General features: G+C 40.1%; 1 protein-coding gene and 1 long non-coding RNA gene across 10 annotated transcripts in view; one reads left to right on the forward strand and one right to left on the reverse strand.

Moving 5' to 3' along the window:
- Positions 1-17,404, forward strand: part of FRY (FRY microtubule binding protein) — a 472,456-nt gene extending 455,052 nt beyond the window's left edge. For 5 of the 9 annotated variants that reach the window (XM_054256748.2, XM_078375253.1, XM_054256746.2 and 2 more), the window contains 4 exons: positions 8,422-8,439; positions 10,162-10,272; positions 15,093-15,295; positions 15,973-17,404. In XM_054256748.2, the coding sequence (XP_054112723.2) occupies positions 8,422-8,439; positions 10,162-10,272; positions 15,093-15,295; positions 15,973-16,231 (591 nt within the window). In that variant the 3' untranslated portion in view covers positions 16,232-17,404. The remainder of the gene's footprint in view (positions 1-8,421; positions 8,440-10,161; positions 10,273-15,092; positions 15,296-15,972) is intronic. The other 4 variants (XM_078375252.1, XM_078375254.1, XM_035303380.3 and 1 more) reach the window with 1 other exon arrangement.
- LOC144582777 (uncharacterized) lies at positions 566-3,180 on the reverse strand. Its single transcript, XR_013536215.1, has 2 exons — positions 3,033-3,180; positions 566-1,046 (listed from the first exon to the last, which is right to left on the reverse strand). It is a non-coding gene; the product is annotated as an uncharacterized LOC144582777 (long non-coding RNA).
- Positions 17,405-21,693: the final 4,289 nt, after the last annotated feature.

Genomic DNA, 21,693 nt, shown 5'->3' on the forward strand with positions numbered 1-21,693 from the left:
CAGTCATACAGCCATTAACTGCAACAAGTACCACTAAGAACAGGAGAGAACAGGAAGCTGAGAGATCACAGAGCAAGGCCACCGGATCCAATGGGGAGGACAGTTCTGGGAAGGAGTCTCCATGGAAGTAGCATCTTGGCAGATATCTAAAATATGAGATGGAGAGGAGTGGGCCTGTAGACAGCATAAAGGCCCCAAGGCAGAGGTACCAGGCCTTTCCAAGAACAAGGAGAGCCCATGTGGCTGACAGCACCAAAAGCCCCGTGGAGGAAAGGTTGAGACGAGTCTGGACAAGTTAGCAGAAGCCAGCCAATGCAGGACTTGGGTATTTAACCTCAATAATAAGCAACTGAAAAGGGTTAACAGCAGGGATGATGAGATAAAGGCTCTCCCACTCTGTCTACTATGGAAACAGCTCAAAGTGGCAAGAGTCGTTAAGGGAACTTAGGAGGCTGCTGCCCCATCTACGGAGAGACAGTGTTACCTTGGAAGTATGTCATTACCACTGGAAAAGTGTTTTACATGGCACACCATCGGGAGGATCTGAAAACATCTTCCTGTGTTAGAAACAGTACTTTACTTACATAAAAAGAATCCAATAAGGTCTGGTTTCTGGTCAGAGGTTTCGAGTAACAATTTTCAACAAAACACTAGTGGTTCCACTTTAATTTGGTATTTGTTATTGAGCAAGTTTGCAGTCCTGAGATTAACACTATCCAGCATTGATTGAGTCACTTGGTGAGCTCCTTGATAAGTTTTAATGAAGAGACCAGAGATTGAAAAAGCAAACTATAAAGCTGAGAAATATCTAAAGAGGGCATTGAAGTAGAGGTTGCATTTCCACATCACTGCCCTTCTTGAAGACACACGTTTATATCTCACTTTATGGTTTACAGAGCACTTTCACAGCCCTTAGTCATTTGATCTCTCTGGAGGGAAGCAGGGCAGTTGCATTTGCCCATTCTGTAGCTGAAGACACCACAGCTTGACTTATCCAAGGCTCCATGGCTGAGAAGTGACAGGCGGAGATGTAGCCTGGACACAGTCTGTCAACATAGGCAAATATTAACTAGTTTGCTTACATTTTTTAACTAAGTGTTTAATGACTTATATAACGTCTCTCATAAGCAAAGCAGAGTTGAATACGCAGTTCAAAAATCACAATAAATTCTAGCATTTTCCTCAATGCCTACACATGCATCTGTGATGTGCTGTTTCCGATGATTTGTGAGTTAGATTTTCACTGAATAACCTGTGCCATTAGCATATCCCAGAAGTAATACATTTTTAAAAGGTAAAATATTACTTAGGTTTCAGATTTTATGGACACCCAGTAGCACTCATGGCTGTCATTCCAGCCCAGCCCTCCCTTGCTAAATTCTGCTGTTAAAATAAATTCAGTCCAGAGAACAGTTACCAGGTTAGGATTTACAATGAGCACAATCCTAATCAAGTTCATTGTGGAGTTTGTGTAGTAGTATGTAAAAAACAACGTTTTATCTGAAAACTTGCCTTCAGTCGCCAAATTCTTTTATATGCTCCATAACAGAACCTGAGACAGGAAAGTGCATTAATACATTGCAGATTTCTAAGAACAAGGGTTGAAACCAAATCTATTATTTATTTATTTGTTTATTTGTTTATAGCTTCCTGGTTAACCCAAAGGATAACCAGAAATTCCAGTTAACTTATCCTATTTCCCAAACATTCCAACTTTAAAATATGTATTTCTGTTGTGCTTTTGATTTATTTCTATTAAGTCATTTTACTTGGTTTTAGTTGCTCCCTCTTCTTCTCCTGGTTCTTCTTTATCTTCCTCAAATAAGTGGTTCTCTTATTTTTGCTTATTGTTTTTACTCATTTCCTCTTCATGCACCTCTTTCTTTGCTTCTATTTCGTAGTACTTATTCCTCTCCATCTCTTCAAGTGTTTTTACTAAACCCAAGAACTCAAAAACTATAGTTCATCTATTTATTCATTTGTTTATATGTGACACCTCTGTTAGCATGACTATAAAGGTTTTGAGAGTACAAAGTGGAAAGAAGAAACTAATGTTTTCAAGTACTGTATACATGTAATCTCATTTGATCCTTGACCACAATTTTTTGAAATAAGGGTTTTTCCATTTTGCAGCGAAGAAACCTGAAGCTGAGAGGCAAAGGCAAAGGCAAAGGCTAAAGGCCACATTCTTTCCATTTGTCCATACTCTCTAGCTTAATTCTGGAGGCAAAACATACACATGGGAAAATGCTCAAGAGTGATTTCCAGCATGTCTAATCTAGCTTTAGGAATCTGCATGAATAAGGAAGGAGGATGCATAAAACACCCAAGAGGATGAGAGTCAGATAGATTAGGAAAGGAATGATGGAAGGGCAAATTCTGAGTCTGGTGTTTCCAACATTTTTGCAAAAACCAGCCAAGCTTTGGCCCCATTGTCAGTATTAGCTCAGTGTTTCAGAATATTTCCAAATGGCTCATGGACACACTGGTGACCAGAGAACTCAGGCAATGACCATATCTCCTGAGGAAGATGCTGCCAGTCCTACATACGTAACAATTCTGGAGTCTGTGTGAAGGCAAATTACATGCCACTTAACAAAAGAGGTTGGCAGTCCTAGTAAGTCAGGCAAGGCGGGGAGATTTGTTTAAGTCATCTGGATCCGTGCTTACAGTCTCTGGTTAGTAGCCTCTGGAAGTAGTCTGGCCACCGGGTGTGCAGCTCAAACCTCACACTTCCTGTGTCCACCCAACATGAGGCATGGTATGCAGTACACAAATGAGGCAGCCTTGGCTCCCATCACAGTAACACTTGACAAGGCTGGATATGGGCTGTGAGAACAACCTGAGGGAAAGAAGTCCTTACGCACAAGAGGTGGGCCTCGAGGAGAAATCATGGTGCCTTTCCACTTAACTATCAAGGTCTTATATCTAGAGATGTGGAGATATAATTTTGCTGATTAGAGCTACCATTTGGCCTTCGCCACAAAATAAAACCCAACAAATGTCTGGCCTCAGATCACTGCTTAGCTTACCTCCAAGTGATTCTCTCCAACACTCCTCTGTAATCAGGTTCTCTGTCTTCTGGAATGATTTAATGTTGCCAGTCATTCTGTGCACACCCTTGCCTGAGGACAGGTAGAATGGGAATAAGTGAACTTATAACTTGCAGAATCTATGTCTGGATATAAATAGCAAAATGAATAGACCAATAAGTATTACTCATATCTGTTCTATTTCAGAGAAGTGTGTACTTCATGAAAGGATCAGTGCTTGCTTAACTAAACCTAGCAAAGTAAATTCTTGAATAAAGATATCAGTCTGTCAGAGATGGTGACAGTGTACAGACAGGCATATGAAAGCTTCTCAACCTCCAAGCCCTCCCCAGTCTGGTCCGGTCTTTGCCAGTAGAAAATTTCTAGTCATTCTTAACAGGTGATTTAAGTGAGAATTGCTGTAGAATTGTTTGTGGAAGACAATATAGTTCTTTGCTGGGTGCTGAATATTTATTTTTCCAATTTTTCTTCTATTCTCAACATAAAGTTACAGACATAAAAATAGTGAAGAAAGTTTATGCACTGGTGGCTTGTGAACTATAACCAATTCACAGACCTGTTTTGTTAAGCTTGCAAAATGTTAATTGATCTGCATTTAAAAATTAAAAACTTTCACACATACAGCTGGGCACGGTGGCTCACACCTGTAATCCCAGCACTTTGGGAGGCCGAGGCAGGTGGATCATGAGGTCATGAGTTCAAGACCAGCCTGGCCAACATGGTGAACTACCATCACTACTAAAAATACAAAAATGTGGCAGGCACCTGTAATCCCAGCTACTCAGGAGGCTGAGGCAGGAGAATCACTTGAACCTGGGGAGTTGGAGGTTGCAGTGAGCCAACATTGTGCCACTGCACTCCAGCCTGGGTGACAGAGCAAGACTCCATCTCAAAAAAAAAAAAAATACTTTCACACATACACACTCAAAACAGAATTCCTGGTGCCTCTAAATAAGATCTAGCAACACTGAGCCTGCCTTCCTCCCTGGCAACAATGAGCTAGCATTAAATATAGACTACCCCATATGGACTCTCCACCATCCCTGCTGCCCAGTGAGTTCCTAACGCTGAAGGCAAGAGCCAGGTGCCAGTCATCATGATGCTTGGCCTACTGTTTTTCTTATAACAGAAAAACATTTCTCTGTACCTAAGTCCCCAAAAGGAAGAATAAAGCTAGATAGAAATGGCTTGAGTTTCCAAAAAGAAAACAAGAAAGAGTATTATTCTTTGCATATGCAAGAAGCATCTCTGCATATAATATGCAAGCACCTGTATGCTGAACTCACTGTGGGATATGTTGGAAGAATATTCTCAGCACAGGTTCAAAACAACAAAATAAACCATGTTTCTAAGAAAATTATTTCCAATATTTGGGAAGTATATTTTGGGGAAGGCTCTTTTTTAAAGACAGCCATTATTGGTAAGTGATTTGGGCTTCTTGGTGATAATAATACCAATTCTCCTAGAATAAGGTGCAGCATACACTAAATAGGACATAAGGCTGGGCACGGGGGCTCACACCTGTAATCCTAGCACTTTGGGAGGCCAAGGTGGGCAGATCATAGGTCAAGAGTTCAAGACCAGCCTGGCCAAGGTGGTGAAACGCTGTCTCTACTAAAAATATAAAAATTGGCATGGTAGCGCATGCCTGTAACCCTAGCTACTTGGGATGCTGAAGCAGGAGAATTACTGGAACCAGGACCTGGGAGGCAGGGGTTGCAGTGAGCTGAGATCACGCCAGCATACTCCAGCCTAGCCTACAGAGCAAGACTCCATCTCAAAAAAAAGAAAACAAAAAAAATAGGACATAAAACAAAGCATGTGATTTGCTTGTGTCACGAGATCGCTTCTCCTCATTTGTGGACACTGCTTTAGTAGTATTTTCTCAGCCTGCACATATCAAAAGGAGAAATAAATCTCTTCATGGCTTAAAATTAGTATTTCCAACTGAGGATTCTGGTTTCCATTGACCTCTCCATCTCTTGTGGAATTCATTCTGGAGTGGCTACTAGTTGATGGTTTAAGGGAACATAAATGCAGGTCAGGAAGCAAAGTCTGTAGACCTCTCAGCTCTGGGTTCTGCAGGCAGTGGCTTTAGTCTACCTCTAGGTAATTAACACAGTCAGTCATCCCAGTTCTGCAGAGGTGGCCCCAGAAAAACTGGAAATGTTTCCACATCATGTAGTGTTGATTTTAGTTAATACATTCATAATTCAACAGATAGTTCTGAGCACTACTTAAACATTTGACTCTTTGGACTCAAGGACAGTAATTTACATTTGGCCTTCCTACATTTCATCTTACTATATTCAAATCATCATTCTAACTGTTAGGGTCTTTTTGAATGCTAACTTTCTCAGTTATGTATTTTCTATCTACATAATCTATGAATGGGAAGCCTTCAACCTCTGTTCTTTTACAAATTGAACAAGTTAAATGTTGAACAAGACAAGACATTTCTCCAGTTAAGTTATAATCTATTAAACATCATCCTTCAGATAGAATCAGTCTTTCTTCTGTAAGCCATATTCGTTCTCATTTGGCTAAAGAAATGGCTGGTGAAGACAGCTTACAGATTTCTTGAAAAAAGTAAATACCTCAGGATATATAATCTGTATCATAGGTGTATTTATCTTTCAAATCAAAGCTTTGAGAGATATTTATTACCAAGGTCCAAAAAACTGCTTAACAAAGATAATGCAATAGCCATCAATGTGCCAGACCCAAGCATTATTAGCAACAAGTGAGTACATATTATTCCCACCTGTTTAGGAGATTTCACCATTAGGCTACGTTATTTGAATTTTATCTCATTAATTTAAACCCAGGACTTTCAGAGATTAAATGTGATGAAAATAATAGCCACTATAGTACACTGTGGTTCTTTTTTTTTTTTTTTTAGAGACGGGGTTTCTCCATGTTGGTCAGGCTGGTCTTGAACTCCCGACCTCAGGTGATCTGCCCGCCTCAGCCTAGTTCATCTTTTATCATATCAAAAATTTCTTAGATTTTTAGTCACTGGTTATGTCATAAGCACGGAATCCACCTGAGAACAGAAGACAGAACCCAGATATGGCTATGCTATTGCCAATCAGCAGGAGTTCAATTATTCTGGGCTTTTAAGAGCTACGCATTCCTCAGTTGTTTATGATAAGTTCTTAATATCTTGGCTTCTTGATCTTTTTTTTCCTCATTCTAAGAAAACATACCTCTAAATCCAATTTTGTAAATCAAGCCATATCAGGAGAGCAGGAAGGGGGCTTGAAGAAAATTCTGTGACTAAATAAAACAGGGACATTCCCACAACGTGTTCAAAAGAAGCTAAAGTCACCAAAGTACAGATAAGTTTATAAGGACTTCTCAAGGGATTATTTTTAGAACATAGATACAGAAAAACATGAGCATGGGAGGGTGGGACAAGGGGAATTGTAATATTTTCCATAAAATGGCCCCATAGAAAGGCATTTTTCACTATCTCTTTGGAACTCTAAGTGAAAACTAGGTCCAAGCCTGTGGCCTACGAAAAGATTCTGAGATAATAAATATCAAAGAAGCCTGAACTAGTCTACCTAAAAAGGAAAGTTAGGAAGAATCCTGAGAACTGGTATTCATCACAGTTGGCCATCTCCCAAGAAAAACACTATTTTGTGCCCTGAGAGCTGAGTGGGAGGAATTCATGGACAACGAAGTTCCTTAGCACCAAGCTGGAGTCGAAAAGTTTCCTCTGCCTTTATTGAACAGAAAAGAGTTTAAACTGATTTGATGATCTTGGATATAACCTTGTTTCGGAAAGCAATAAAAAGCTGTTTTCTTCACACGACCACGTAATTTACTCTCAGGACTTGCTTCATTCCACAGGTAAATCCCACAGTAGCAAATGTTTACTTCCTAAAGCGCACACCAAATGTTTCAATCATAATTGATGTTGCCCCAAAAGTCTTTGCGCTGGAAATTCTCCATCTCTATAGACTTAAGACTGGCCCTGTGTGTCCACCTTATGTGACACTGTATTTCAGAAGAGAAAGTTTGGTTTTAGAAACCTCTAGACATAAAGTTTTCTTGAGAATAGTAAATACCTGAAGCTCTGTAGTCTCCACATCACAGGCTTAAAGCTGTTCATCTTCCAAACTTTGAAAGAAATGTATGGCCAGGGTCCAAAAAACTACTTAGTAAACATAATATAATATGCATCAATGTGCCAACCCCACATGATAAGTAAGGAAGAATAGATCCTTGGAGGATAGGGGAGGGCTTGTTGGTGGTGGCAGTCCTTTAATTACATTTGTAGATACCAATAAATAATAAGTTGATAGTTTCATTTGTTCTTAGGCACTGTACCTTATTTTCAAGTACAATACATTTAACTGATGATAACCTAAAGACTGTTTGAAAGAACTTTAAAATAAGGGGGTTTTATTGGATTAGAAAATGTTAGGTTTTTAAGTATTTTGAAAATTCTGAACTAGATATGTTGATGCATAATTAGGAATGGTCAGTTTGATTCCTTAAAAAAAGTACATTCTGTCTAGTTTTGCTTATCTCTTTCCACATACCCAAACTTTCTATAAACCAATTCCATGATATGGTGACATCAAAAAATGGTAGGTGCTATTGAACATGGCCTAGTTACAAATGTACATTATTTTAGACTAACCATTAGTTGTAGATTACTTTTAGAAATTGTCTATCGGAGAAAAAAATATTATAAAAAGTAAAATGCAAAAAAATTACCTCTTATATCTCACACTTGAGGGTATACAACATTTAGTCCTTTGAAATTAAAAAGTATAGCAGTCCTATACCTTTTCTATAAAATATTCTCAATGTACAAGGGAATCCAATTAAAGAAAATACCATGTAGATTGTTCATTATGTTCAATGTTAATTGGAGGGTCATAGTTTAGTAGCTATGAAACTGAACATATTAAAGACTCTGCCTTAATTAATATAAAGCAATAATATAATTTGTTTGGGGCTATAATTTTTCAAAAGACTAAGCTGGCTCCCTCTCAGTTTTACTATGTTCAGATATTATGCACATTTATATACTAAAATCTTCAAGCAATAAAAGTTTGGACTTTTGGTCTCTAAAACTGACAAAATCTAAACTGACTAATCAGAGAACCTAAAAACGTAAACATTATGTTTTTTCAATGATATGTTCCCCATCAGAGCTTGTTTTTAACTGGAATGCTATGCATGTTGAGTGGGTACAACATTCGCAAGCATTTATCAAGTGTGGGTGAGCACTGCTAACACTGCTGACGGTTCTGCTCTTGGAAAAGGGCCGTGCTTTCCGTTGCATGCAGACACTGACCCTGTACTTTCTTTCCTTTCCTTTGTTTCCTGTGCCATGCTTGCTGTGTAGCAAATGGAATCTCTTGCAGTAAGTTAACTTTCTTTCATACTCTTTGTCCATTTAGGCATGGACCCATAACAAACCCCATTTTTTACCATTACTGTTGTATCTCTTAGCATGTTTTCCCTTTCTCATTTTAATTTATTTTATTTGGTAGATTAAGACATGGCAGTTCATTAGTAGTGTTCTGGGCTGCTTTTGCCCCAAAGTAGAAACTTACATTGCTATGAATTCACATGGGATCAGCGAAATGTTTTGTGTAATAACTATCATGATTTGGCACTCAGGAAAGTCAGGGTTTTCATAGCCAGGTTTCACCCTAAATTGTGAAGGTAATGTTGTTTTTAAGCAATACTTTTTTATTTATTCACACATCTCTAGCAGTTATCTTTTATACCAGATTTTTTAAGACCATAAAATACAATGTTTTACTAAAACAACCAAACATCCAGTTTGAGTTAATTAGTCAGTGTAGCTGATTCTTTAATCTGAGGCTGGTTACTGTGTTGAGAGATCAAATAAATTTAGGCAGAATTGGTTTTCCCCTAAAGAGCAAGGAAGGGCTGGGAAGAGAAAGGAAACCATTCAGCATAGTCTTAGCGTAAATTTTAGTAACTTTAGGATCAAAAATCTGTTAATAATATCAATAGAATATTCTTCCTAAAACCTAAATTCCTGTGATTTCTCTCCTTAAACTGATTTGGGAGAACAGGTTTACGACACCTCAGAAGCTCTCAATTCTGAGCTGCATTCTTTGTAGTCTTTGGTAAAAAAAAATAAGGCCCTCTTTATCCTGCCCCATTTGAAACTGAACAGTGAAGCATTTAGTTTAAACCATATATTTAACTCACTTTCACGGTGACTGCTGGCCACGAAATTCTACTGAGTGAAGGCTGCTCCTTTTCCTTTCACAGAATCCTATCCACCACCTGGGAGCAAACTCATTCTTGGAGTAAAATAGGCAAAGTTTAGAGGGTATAGCTCAAAGACTAGTCTGATCCCGGGCACTGGAATTATTTTTCCCTCATAGTATGTATAAGCGGTATAATGAACACATTACAGGGTACAGAGGTTCAAATGTGCCCCTGAAACATTTTAAATTCCAAAGGTATCTGTGTGGCTCAAGGGCCATTTTGTATGATTACTTTTTGATGTCCTTTCGACAGAAATTCTTGAATGTGTTCATAATTTCTTCTTTTTTCTAAGCATTTTTGGTCCCTTTTTATCTTTCCTTAATTCAACAAATACTTATTGAGCACAGAGTAGACACATCATCAGTAAGCCTGATACAGGACTCTGGAGGACCATGTGACTGCAGACTCCAGTCCCAGGCGTCTACAGAATTTCTAAGTTCAACACCTAGAACTTCTTGATGTTCTGCCTTTCAAATATACTCTAAATAAAAGGAAAATTTTTTAAAAATAATTTAGAGCTTATAAAAGTGAACACAACCACTCAGCTATAATTGGTAGGGGTTTAATTGGTAAATTTAATAGAAATTTGGCTGTTCACTCAGTCCCTTTATAGGGGTTACTCTCTAATTAGTGATCCATTACACAGACTAAAATCAAAATTATACTGTGGATTTTTTAACTGATATTTAACGACTGTATTTTGTTTTTCTGTTTTATTTGAAATAACAGCTGGTTATGTTTTCTTAAAAAAAAAATTTGCCTCCACTGAGATTTCACCAGTTATATATGAATGATCCTTAATAACTGTTTCTTCCCATGCAATTTCTCTCTTTAGCAATTGGAACTGTGTCAGAGATTATATAAGTTACACTTCCAGCTGCTGTTGCTTTTTCAGTCCTACTGTAAGCTCATCGGCCAGGTGCATGAAGTTAGCTCCATGCCAGAGGTGAGTCCACATGCTTCCCAACCCCACATCCTGCCATGAAAATTACTTCTTTTGTTCTTCTCCCCTTCTCCCCATTTATAACTGCCCAAGTGATTTTATTCCCACATAATTATGTTGCTCAAGCACAAGTCTGAAATAAATGTGTCTGGTATGTATTTCTATTCTCATTTTTAAAAGCAGGGTCAGGAGTAGGTGTGGAAAGTGAGGTGCCTCAAAATTTAAGAACACATGTAGGAGAGAACCTTCCTGCAGGTTTTGCCCTCGGTGCCTTGCTTGCCTCTCCCTGATCCTGGCCCTGGGGCTGGGCATCCTTGTTTAAAATTTTTCCATGTGTGTGTGTTTTCTTCTTTACGTTAGCTTTTCATACTTGCCCTTACCTTGAGGTAAGAGGGAAATGTCTATATGTTATGTTTCGTTCTCTTTAGTTTCCCTGCCCTGCTTAGCACCAGGATGTTTTAATATTTTAATATTTAAAATAAAATAATTTAAACATATTACTGTTAAGCCAAAATTTTCCTGCAAATGAAGACATACTACTGTATTGTAATTCGTGGAATAATGGTGGTGTGTACTGGATACTATAGCAGCACAGAGGACCAACACCTCATTTGCTTAGAGGCAAGAAAGGTTGAAACTGAAGAGACTGCTGGAGAAAACCACACCTGAGTGGGCTCTCAGAGAGTGAGTTGGAGTGAGGGAGGAACATTCCACTAAGTACAAACAGCATGGCCATAAGCCTGATAGGAAGAAAGAGAAAGGAACTACAAGCAACTTAGTATTGCTAGAATAGAAGGTGCGCCAAAAAGGAGCTAAAACATAAGGCAGAAGAGAGGGGGTAAAGGCGAGATCATAAGACATGCTGCGCCTAGGAGTATTTCAGGTGGATCTCTGTGGCAGCTACACAGAGGATGTATCTGATGACAGCTAGGCAAGAGACAAGGAGACCAGAGATGAGGCGGCTGAAATAGTTCAAACAGAAGGAGAGAATTTGAACTGGGACAGAAGTGCTAGATATGGAGGGGAGGAAGGAAATGTGAGACACAGGTCTGATGGGGGCATGAAGGAGAGAGAAGAGTTGAGGGGAGGATGACACTCAGGTTCCATCTTATATGAACCAGGTGACCAGTGGCACCAAAGCTGAGACAGGGATATAAAAAGAAGGACTGATGCTGTGTCCAGGCAATCAAGCCTTCTGCTGGCTAGTCAATGGCTGAGGCTGCATACTGGACCAGGACCTGGCTTAAATGGTGACTGACCTCTTGCAGGTAGTTAGATGTGAGGTCAGGGGAGAGATCTGGACAAAAGGCACAAATTTGGTCATGAACAACTAGAAGTCGATTAACCCATCCCAGTGATAGCAGAAAAGTGAGGATGAAGCCTGGGAAACCTTATCATCTAAAGGCAGAGGAGGAAGAGCCACAAGAGATGAATTACAACCATTTTACCATTTTTTTATTACTCAGTTTGAAAAAAGGAAAAAAGCTATACAACTTTATACTTTCAAATGCTTATTTCAAGGGAGTAGCCCTTCACAACCAGTTTTCCTATATATAAGTTGTCAGATAACAGGAATCAACTCTTCTCTCTTATTTGCCACATGGTCAAGATAATATTTTTTTTTTCTTTGAGATGGAGTTTCGCTCTTCTTGCCCAGGCTGGAGTGCAATGGTGCAGTCTCGGCTCACTGCAACCTCCTCCTCCTGGGTTAAAGCGATTCTCCTGCTCAGCCTCCCAAGTAGCTGGGATTAAAGGCATAGCTAGTTTTGTATTTTTAGTAGAGATGGGGTTTCACCATGTTGGTCAGGCTGGTCTCAAATTCCTGACCTCAGGTGATCCACCTGCCTCAGCCCCACAATGTGCTGGGATTACAGCTGTGAGCTACCCGGCCAGGATTCACCATTCTTGATGCCAAAGAACATTCATGATAAATGAAAGGAAGTCAAAATGTCAGCATTAACAAGAGTTTGAAAGAAGGTGATCCCAGTGGATGACTTTGAGAGGCTCAAGACTTCAGTAGGGGAGGTAACTGCAGATGTGGTAAAAATAACAAGAGCACTAGAATTAGAAGTAGAACCTGAAGATGTGACTGAATTGCTGCAGTCTCATGATGAAACCTGAATGGATAAGGAATTGCTTCTTGCAGATGAACAAATAAAGTTTTTTGTTGTTTTTGTTTTTGAGACGGAGTCTCACTCTGTCACCCAGGCTGGAGTGCAGTGGCACAATATCGGCTTGCTGCAACCTCTGCCTCCCAGGTTCAAGCGATTCTCCTGCCTCAGTTTTCCAAGTAGCTGGGATTACAGGCCTGCACCATCATGCCCAGCTAATTTTTGTATTTTTAGTGGAAATGAGGTTTCACCATGTTGGCCAGGCTAGTCTCAAACTCCTGACCTCAGGTGATCCACCCGCCTCAGCCTCCCAAAGTTCTGGGATTGCAGGCATGAACCTCCACACCTGGCCCAAATAAAGTTTCATTATGTGAAATTTACTCCTGGTGAACATCCTGAGAACACTGTCAAAATGACAAAAGACTTACAATATTATATAAAACTTAGTTTATAGAGCAGTAGCAGAGTTTAAGATGATTGACTACAGTTTTGAAAGAAGTTCCATGGTGTATAAAATGTTGTCACATGCTACAGAGAAATATTTCATGAAAGGAAGAGTCAATCAATAAGGCAAACTTCATTGCTGTCTTATTTTAATAAATTGCCCCAATTACCCCAACCTTCAGCCACCACTAGCCTGATCAGTCAGCAGTTGTTAACATTAAGGCAAGACCCTCTACCAGCAAAAAGATTATTACTCACTGAAGGCACAGATAATTGTTAGCATTTTTTAGCATTAAACTGTTTTCCAATTAAGGTATGTGCCTTTTTTAGACTTAGTGTGCTTAGACTACAATATGGGTGTAAACATGTAATTTATATGTATGGGGAAATCAAAAAATTTGCATGACTTACTTTATTGCAGATGTCTAGAACTGAATATTTCCAAGATACACCCAGTGTGTGTATTTACATGGGTAAGTACACACACACAGTTTAAATACTATATAAGTTTTAAATAATGTGTAGATATACACAATGTTTAAAACTTACCTAGGTTTAAAATAATTAAGGAAAAATTTGCTTTCAAATTTAAAACCATATACAAAATTAAGATACTCTAATATCTTGTTTTAAAAGATTATTTCAGTAAATTTTAAACCTACTTCTATAGTAGGTGTATTTAACAGGCATGTGTGTGAAGAAAAATAGTCCTTTAAGGCTTCAGTTTTTTGTTTTTCGTTTTTTTTTTTTGAGACGGAGTTTTGCTCTTGTTACCCAGGCTGGAGTGCAATGGTGCGATCTCTGCTCACCGCAACCTCCGCCTCCTGGGTTCAGGCAATTCTCCTGCCTCAGCCTCCTGAGTAGCTGGGATTACAGGCACGCGCCACCATGCCCAGCTAATATTTTGTATTTTTAGTAGAGACAGGGTTTCACCATGTTGACCAGGATGGTCTCAATCTCTTGACCTCGTCATCCACCCGCCTCGGCCTCCCAAAATGCTGGGATTACAGGCGTGAGCCACCGCACCCGGCCCAAGGCTTCAGTTCTTTATAGTTTGTACCATGAGTGAGTTGCGAATGAAGAGGAAAAGTAAAGGTGTTGAATAAATAACTTTCCAAAGTAAACAGGCATCAACTTGCATTACAAAGAGAAAAAAACCTTTAATTTTATGCCAGTTTTTTAAATGCTCTTGAGATCAAATTGCACAACAGCTGTCTTCTGTAGTATATTTTGAGACACTTTGAAGTGACACAGGTTTTCTTATGCTTTACATTTTAATACTCTGGATCTTTTGGTTCCAGTAACTTTGAGGGGATGTATCTTTTTTTTTTTTTTTTTTTGAGACGGAGTCTCGCTCTGTCACCAAGGCTGGAGGGCAGTGGCGCGATCTCAGCTCACTGCAACCTCCACCTCCAGGTTCAAGTGATTCTCCTGCCTCAGCCTCCAGAGTAGCTGGGACTATAGGTGTGCGCCACCACACCTGGTTAATTTTTTGTATTTTTAGTAAAGACAGGGTTTCACTGTGTTAGCCAGGATGGTCTTGATTTCCTAACCTCGTGATCTGCCCAACTTGGACTCCCAAAGTGCTGGGATTTCAGGCATGAGCCACCACGCCTGGCCGAGGGAAAATATCTTTTACCTCTGTAGCATTAATACAAACATTAGTTTAAGATTATTCTTCGTCCTCAAAATTGTGTCTTCAGTTTTTTCCCATGGCATGGAACCAACAGTGAGAAAAACTTATTGTTAGGACAGAGTCCATGGTCATGAGGACATGTACTGAGCATTTATGTGCTGCACTGTACTAAATATTTGGTATACATTATTTCCACTTACTCTTTAAACCTTTAGGATGGCCATTATCTTCAGTCTCACACAGGAGAAAACTGAGGTGCTGAAAAGGCAATTAACTTGTCCATGCTCCTGCAGAGCTGGCGTTTGAACCCGGATCTACTCACTCTTGAGCCTGATCTCTTATACTCTCTCCCTCTGTATTTATGCCCTTTCTACTTAAATAGAAAACGTTTTAAATGAAGTCTTAATCTTTTCTATAAGGATAGCATCTCAGTGGCTGACACATATTCAATGCATACAACTCAACAGTCCCCTACACGTACCATGGAGTACAATGTCATCTGTCCTGTTTGAATTTACCAAGGTATTAAGCTTATGCTTAACCAGGCCTATATGATCAATTTTTTTTTTCCTTTTGGGATGTAAAATTCCCCCAGCACCTAAATCCAGTTTAAAAAATATTTTTTTTAACAGCTGCTGAATATGTCCAGGGAACTGAGTGACCTAAAGAAACACCTGAAGGAAGCCACCGCCGCCATTGCAGCCGACCCTCTCTACTCAGAGGGTGCATGGTCCGAGCCGACCTTCACGTCCACTGAAGCGGCCATCCAGTCCATGCTGGAGTGCCTGAAGAACAACGAACTCGGCAAAGCTTTGCGGCAGATCAGGGAGTGCAGGTGACTCTGCTGTTTCTTTAGAGGTGGTTGCAGGCAATGCACACCTGGCTGTTACTCCGATGGCTGGAGTCTAGCCCACTGCGGAAGGCTGGATATTCTACAGGTCTCTTCTCAGATCTTTACCCTTGCCCAGCCAGAAACACTCAGCTTTCAGAAATTACATGTTGAAAGTGTTGGTGTTGGTTCTGGCCATTTGTCATCCCTAAAATGACAAAATGCTGAAGCCCTTCAAAATATACCTTCATATAATTTTAAACTAACATTTGAATATATCCTTTTTGGTTTCGCCCCTACATGCTGGTATTGTATTCACATTCATTGAAACCAGAATGCTATAGCACATAAGGTAAATGTTTTAAGCATATCAGATTCCATTGTGATATTTTTATACTTTTGACATTTTATCAAGATACTCAAGATTCTAAAATTGATGATGAAGGAAACCACTGCCACCACAATCAACCATCTCTATTCAGAGGGTGTGTGGTTTCCACAGCTCTGAATATACTATAACCCACTGAATTGTTTACTTTAGATGAGTAGATTGCCTGATATGGGAATTCCATCTCAATAAAGCCTTTTTGAAAAAGTAATATTCTTTTATTAATGAAGACTCATAAGCTTCCAGCTTTGTGACCAATAGTGCCTCTAATCTGTGCTATTCTTTTTGACTGCAGAAGTCTGTGGCCCAATGACATCTTTGGAAGCAGTTCTGATGATGAGGTCCAGACACTGCTGAATATTTATTTCCGTCACCAAACTCTGGGACAGACAGGTACTTATGCTCTGGTGGGGTCTAACCAGAGCCTGACGGAGATCTGCACCAAGCTGATGGAGCTGAACATGGAGATCCGGGACATGATCCGCAGGGCCCAGAGTTACCGCGTGCTCACGACCTTTCTTCCAGACTCCAGTGTTTCCGGCACTAGTCTCTGACAGGAGCCTCCTGTCCCCACTGGGTTCCAAACTGGCAGTGCTGCCATGCTGGTGCGACATCATTCAGTGTCTTCTCGGCCTTCAAAAGGCTTGGACAGACTGTTCTCCCTCTTGTTACCTGTAGGGCTTTTTCTAAAGAGGATGGCAGAACTTCCAATGTGTAGCAATACTATAAGAACCAAGGTAGCTTAGAACATCCTGGACAGACTCCACCCGTCATGCTGTGTGACACAAATGGGTTACATTTGACCGAGCATATGCAACTCACTACTGAAGAAGTGACTTCCGTTGCATACCAAAGCTGACTACACTGAACAGTACCTTCCTTTCTAGAAACAATTTTAGATTGGCAAAAGTGCAATGTTTTCTTCACTCAAACAATTTTATATTCTCAAACATGTACATTCTATCCCTTTCTTGTTCCTTTCTTGTATTGTTTTCTTTTTCCTTTCTTTAGTGGGCTAAGAAAGGGGCAGGCAGAATGACGCTGGCCACTGAAAACTGTAAGATGGTCAAAAGCTGACAGCCTGTGTATGTGAAAAGGGAATTGTAAATGGACTGCAATGTAATGTACACTGTAATTTGAATAGAATTACTGTATCTAAAAGGAGCTGCTATGAAAGGACCTTTCTTAGGTTGCTAGGCTACTGTTTCTGAAGGCCCTGGATCTCTTTGCACCAAAAATGGTCCAGATAGACTCTTTTTAAGGATCTTGGCTGCTTTTTACTAGAAGGTTGCTTTTATGAGCATATTTATACTGCAGAAGGATGAGTGTTAATTTTAATTAACTTTGCCATTTTGTAGAGAAAAACTACTCGCAATGTAAATTCCAAGTCTTTTCACCAGTCAGGCATGCATATTTTAATATCCATTTGGATAGCCGAAAGTAGAATCATAAAGGTAAAATATGAGTTGTTACTTTGTTTCTTAAATGTCATATTTTATGTGTAATGTATATGTAAAGGGCCATTCTTAAGTTCTCTCCTTCAACAATGCTGTCAAATGTTCGATGTGTGCATGTGAACTTGCTGCACAGCAGAAACATATTCAGAGTTTATCTATGTAACTTATTCACTCTGTAAATACATTTAAAGTTTTTGTGATGTAAGCTTACTTGATATTCTGTTCAGAACTTTCTTTAGACTAAAAAAAAAAAAAAAAAAAAAGACAAAATACATGTTGACCATGGATTTTATTTCTGGTTGATGAAAATGTTTGCCCCGGGCACACATGAAGTTTTGCATGTGCCAAAGTAGTAACCCCAAGGGACACCCCTCACATGTATGCTATGAATGGCCCTTATGAAGCTGGAGGTAAGTATAATCTCTTGGGAAGTTGGCTTCAAAACTGAGCTTCAATCAATTCTCTGTAATTAACCAAGGGAAAAAAATCAGAAAAAAGTGAAAGCTCCAGTTCCCAATAATCTATAATTAGGTTGTCACCCTTCAGATTTGGAAATTGATTCTATAGTGAGCAGGAAAATGTAGGAGGAGTTTTAATTCTGTCACCAACACCTATCCGCTACCTACCCCACTAGGAAGACAGGAACACAGGGAGAAACGTAACAATCTCAATTATGCTGTCTTTCTATTCATATTTTACTTGGACCAACAAATATAACTTGTTTTACTAGCACACGGCTACTGAATCATTGGCAGTAATATTCTAGGAGTATCCTACAGAAAAGAACCTAACCTAGGATTTTTTTATGTTACCACAAATATAACTACTAGTATATTTTAATAATTTTCTGAACTGCTGTATACATAATTTTTCTGATGGTTTAATTTTTTTCAACTTGTCTGAAAGATGATTTGCTATGATTTGTAGTAACAACTGAATCATGATCACTCTGAAATATACCTCATAAAATAAAGGTTTCTGTGGGTAACCACGATAGCCAACTTTCAGAGAGTTTTGTCGGAAGCCACAGTAGAAAGAACAGATTCGTCATGAACTGAATCTCCCACCATGCTTTCTTACCCAGCAGAGAACCAGTGCATTGCAATCTAAGATACTAACACAGGAAGCAGTGGGGGGTTTTTTGTTTTTCTCAATTTTATTTTTAAAAGGAGATGTATTAATGTGAAATATTTCTTTTACTTTTCCTCTATCTCTTCACCTCCTCTCCTTGAAGTGATGGGAAAAATTGTGTAGGACGCAGCACCACTCCAGCAGAGCCCAGCAGTAACTTGATACACCGGTCAAATCTTGCTGCCTATTGCTCTGTTACTGAAGCATTAATGTTAATTGCCTTCCCCAGGGATACAGAGAAATAGAGGTTCCAAAGGAAAGGGTAGATATTTAACAGATGCCTCAGTGATAAGAAAGATTCCTCCTTGCATCTAATGCTTTCTAGCACTAAAACATGATACACTTTTGATCCACCTGCAGAATAAAGCAAGCCAGACAGGTGCTCTGTAACTTAGATGTAACCTGATTAAAATTATAGTCTCCAAATACAGTATTTAGAAAAGGCACTGTACATTTTTAGAGGCATATGAATGTCATTCCCACCTCTTACCCATCTAATGTAGGTGAGATGTTAAGAAAATGTGCTGGTGTTGCTGTGAAATAAAGATGCCTGTAATTGTAGGCAACACACACATGCATGAACATCCAAAGTTAGGTCTCAAGGCTCTTCTGGTTCCAAGTCCTAACAAACAATGATCTTTTCAGTGAACTGTAGAAATCTGGAAAAGATATTTCTTCATTCAGCAAACATGTATTGCATACCCACTCTGGGCTAGGCACTGTTTTAGAGGATATGGCAGCCATCAAAACAGATGTGGTCCCTGTTCCCATGAGGCTCCTACATTTGAGTGGAGGAAGACGTACTTGTCTATGTTGGGTGGTGATTAGTGCCGTGAAGAACAAAACGGACACAGCGAGTAATGGGGATGGGGCTCTCTTAGCTATCATTCTAATAAGGTGGTATCTGAGGAGAGATCTGAATGAAGTGGGGATACGATGGCTATCCAGGGAAAAGAGCATTGGGCAAAGGAGGAACACATGCAGAGGCCCTGAAGGAGGAGTAGGATCACTTCGTCGAAGGGACAGCGAGGAAGCCAATGACTGAGTGAAAGAGTGAAGACAGCATTCAGAGAGGACAGCCGAAAGTTCTGTAAGTCACAGCAGGACTTTGTCCCTTGCCGAGCAAGATGGGGAGCCACTGGAGGTTTGCAGGCCGAGCTGTGACTTACATTGAAAAGGATTACTCCATTTGGGATGACGAAAAAAAGTTCTATAAGGAAAGTTTTGTTGTGGTTATACAGCATTGTGAATGTACTTACTGCCAATGAATGGTGTACTTTAAAATGGTAAATTTCATGTTATATATGCTTTACCACAATAAAAATAATTGTTTTAAAGAATCACTCTGGCTGCTATGTGCAGAACAGACTGCAGATGGGCAGAGGTAGAAGCAGGAACACTAGAAAGACAGCTGTGGCGATAGTGCAGTCACCAGGCGATGCTGGCTTGGCCTCGGGTAATCACAATGGAAGTGATGAGTAGTGGGCATGCTCTGCAAATAATTCAGAGCTAGAGCTGACAGGTCTTACCAATGACCACAAAGAATGGGAGAGAGTTTGGCCCAAACAACTGGAGGAATCGAGTCGCCACTGACTGAGATTAGGGAATGCATGTTTAGCAGGTAGAAACCAAGATTTATTCTTCAGACATGTTAACTTTGAGATGTCTCATATCCAAGACAAACTGGTGAGTTAACAGGCGGATATGTGAGTCTGTGGTTGAGGAGCAAAGTCTGGGCTAAAGACATACATGTGGCATTTAAAGCCCCTGAGAAAAAAATAGGATACTCCCCTGTCTTGTCCAGCCAGGGACTGGGATCTCTCAAAAAAATCAGAGTGTAGGCAATGAGTTTGAAATCTCAGATGCACATTAAACCATGTGGGGAACTTAAAACGCCAACACTCAGGCTTCCTCTTAATTGATTTAATTGGTCTGAAGCTGTGCTCAAACTCCAGCACTGTTTAAATTTCCCCAGCTGATTCTAATCCACTACCAAGATGGGAACATTGCTTTCTACTTTCTCAGACCTAAGAATCACCCCAGGGTACTTGTCAAAAATGCAGAATCCCTCAGACTGCCCCCTCTAGAGACCAGTTTGGTAAATCCCACACAGCGTCCCTCAAACCAGCATTGTAATAGCAGCTCCACTTTGAAAGACACTGAACTAAAATAAACTTCCCATATAGTAAAGTGCTCTTTCTTCCAAAGCACACCCCCAATTGTTTTCCCCACGTAGGCTGGTGGTGTAGAGATTCTACCCAAATCTGTCATTGAACTTTCTGTAACTTTCCTATTTGAGGTCACAGTGAGTGGGTGGCTAGAATTTACTGCATCCACTTACAGATCAGTTTCCAGGCAGATGCCTCCTTCTCTGTCACCATCTTCTGCAGCCCAGATCCTGCTTTTAACAGCAAACTTGTGTGGATATTGTATTCGAATTTCAGATTCCAAGAACTTGGGCCACTTGGCGTGAACTTCCAGACGCTCCACAGGAGAATGAAGAGATTCATCCTGGCCCCCTTTACTATGTCCAACCCTTCTCTCCTCATCTCTATTTTAAAAAGCCCAGAGACTTTGAAATTCTTGCCACCTAGCTGTACTATCCTCCTCCTTTCCCAACACCATCACTGTCATCCACAGCAGCGGCTGTGACCCTCAGTTGCATTAGAAGCATTGGGGAAGCTTTTTAAACATTCTGAAGTTTGGGCCCCACCCAGATCCCTTAAATCCTTTATAAGGCTCCTCTGATTATTTTGAATTGCAGCTTCGCTTAGGAACCGCTGACCTTCTCCCTGCCCCTTATTCGTCAGAGAGACTAGAGCTTCTTGCTCACCCCTGCTTCTGATGTCATTTCCAGGGCTTCAGCAGTCTTCTGTATAACCTGTACAAAACCTTTTTTCTCTCATCCTGTTAATAACATTCTTACCTCCAGGCATTTTCACTCTACTCTACCTTAGCCACCCAATTTCCTGGCTATACCAAAACCCGATCCACAGAAGTGAACCAGCTCCAGAATCCCACCTTCAGGCCCCTCCGCTCAGGAATTTTCCCAGTTCCCCTTTACTCCAGCCCCAACCCCTCTAACAATTCTCCCACCATTAATATCAGTCTGTGGTCTCACATGTCTTTACCCCCCTTTGGAGCATGTTTAAATTTCATGGGTCATTATAATCCCTCCTTTGCCGACATTGACAAGGGGTGCCCTAACCCTGTCTTCTGCTCTATCCTTTTACAATCAAAGGAACATCACTGCTTCCTCAGGGGCCACTCGCTCAGCTGGTTAAACCCCAAGCTTGGTTGAACCTAAAATTGACTCTTCCCACACCTGCTCCAGAAGTGTGACATTACTAGGATGAAGATCTTTCTAGAATGCAAGTCCCACTTGTAGTATCACACTAATAATGACACTGGTAATGTCACATTTCTAA

This window comes from Callithrix jacchus, chromosome 5, assembly GCF_049354715.1.
Source record: "Callithrix jacchus isolate 240 chromosome 5, calJac240_pri, whole genome shotgun sequence".
Classification (NCBI taxonomy): Eukaryota; Metazoa; Chordata; class Mammalia; order Primates; family Cebidae; genus Callithrix; species Callithrix jacchus.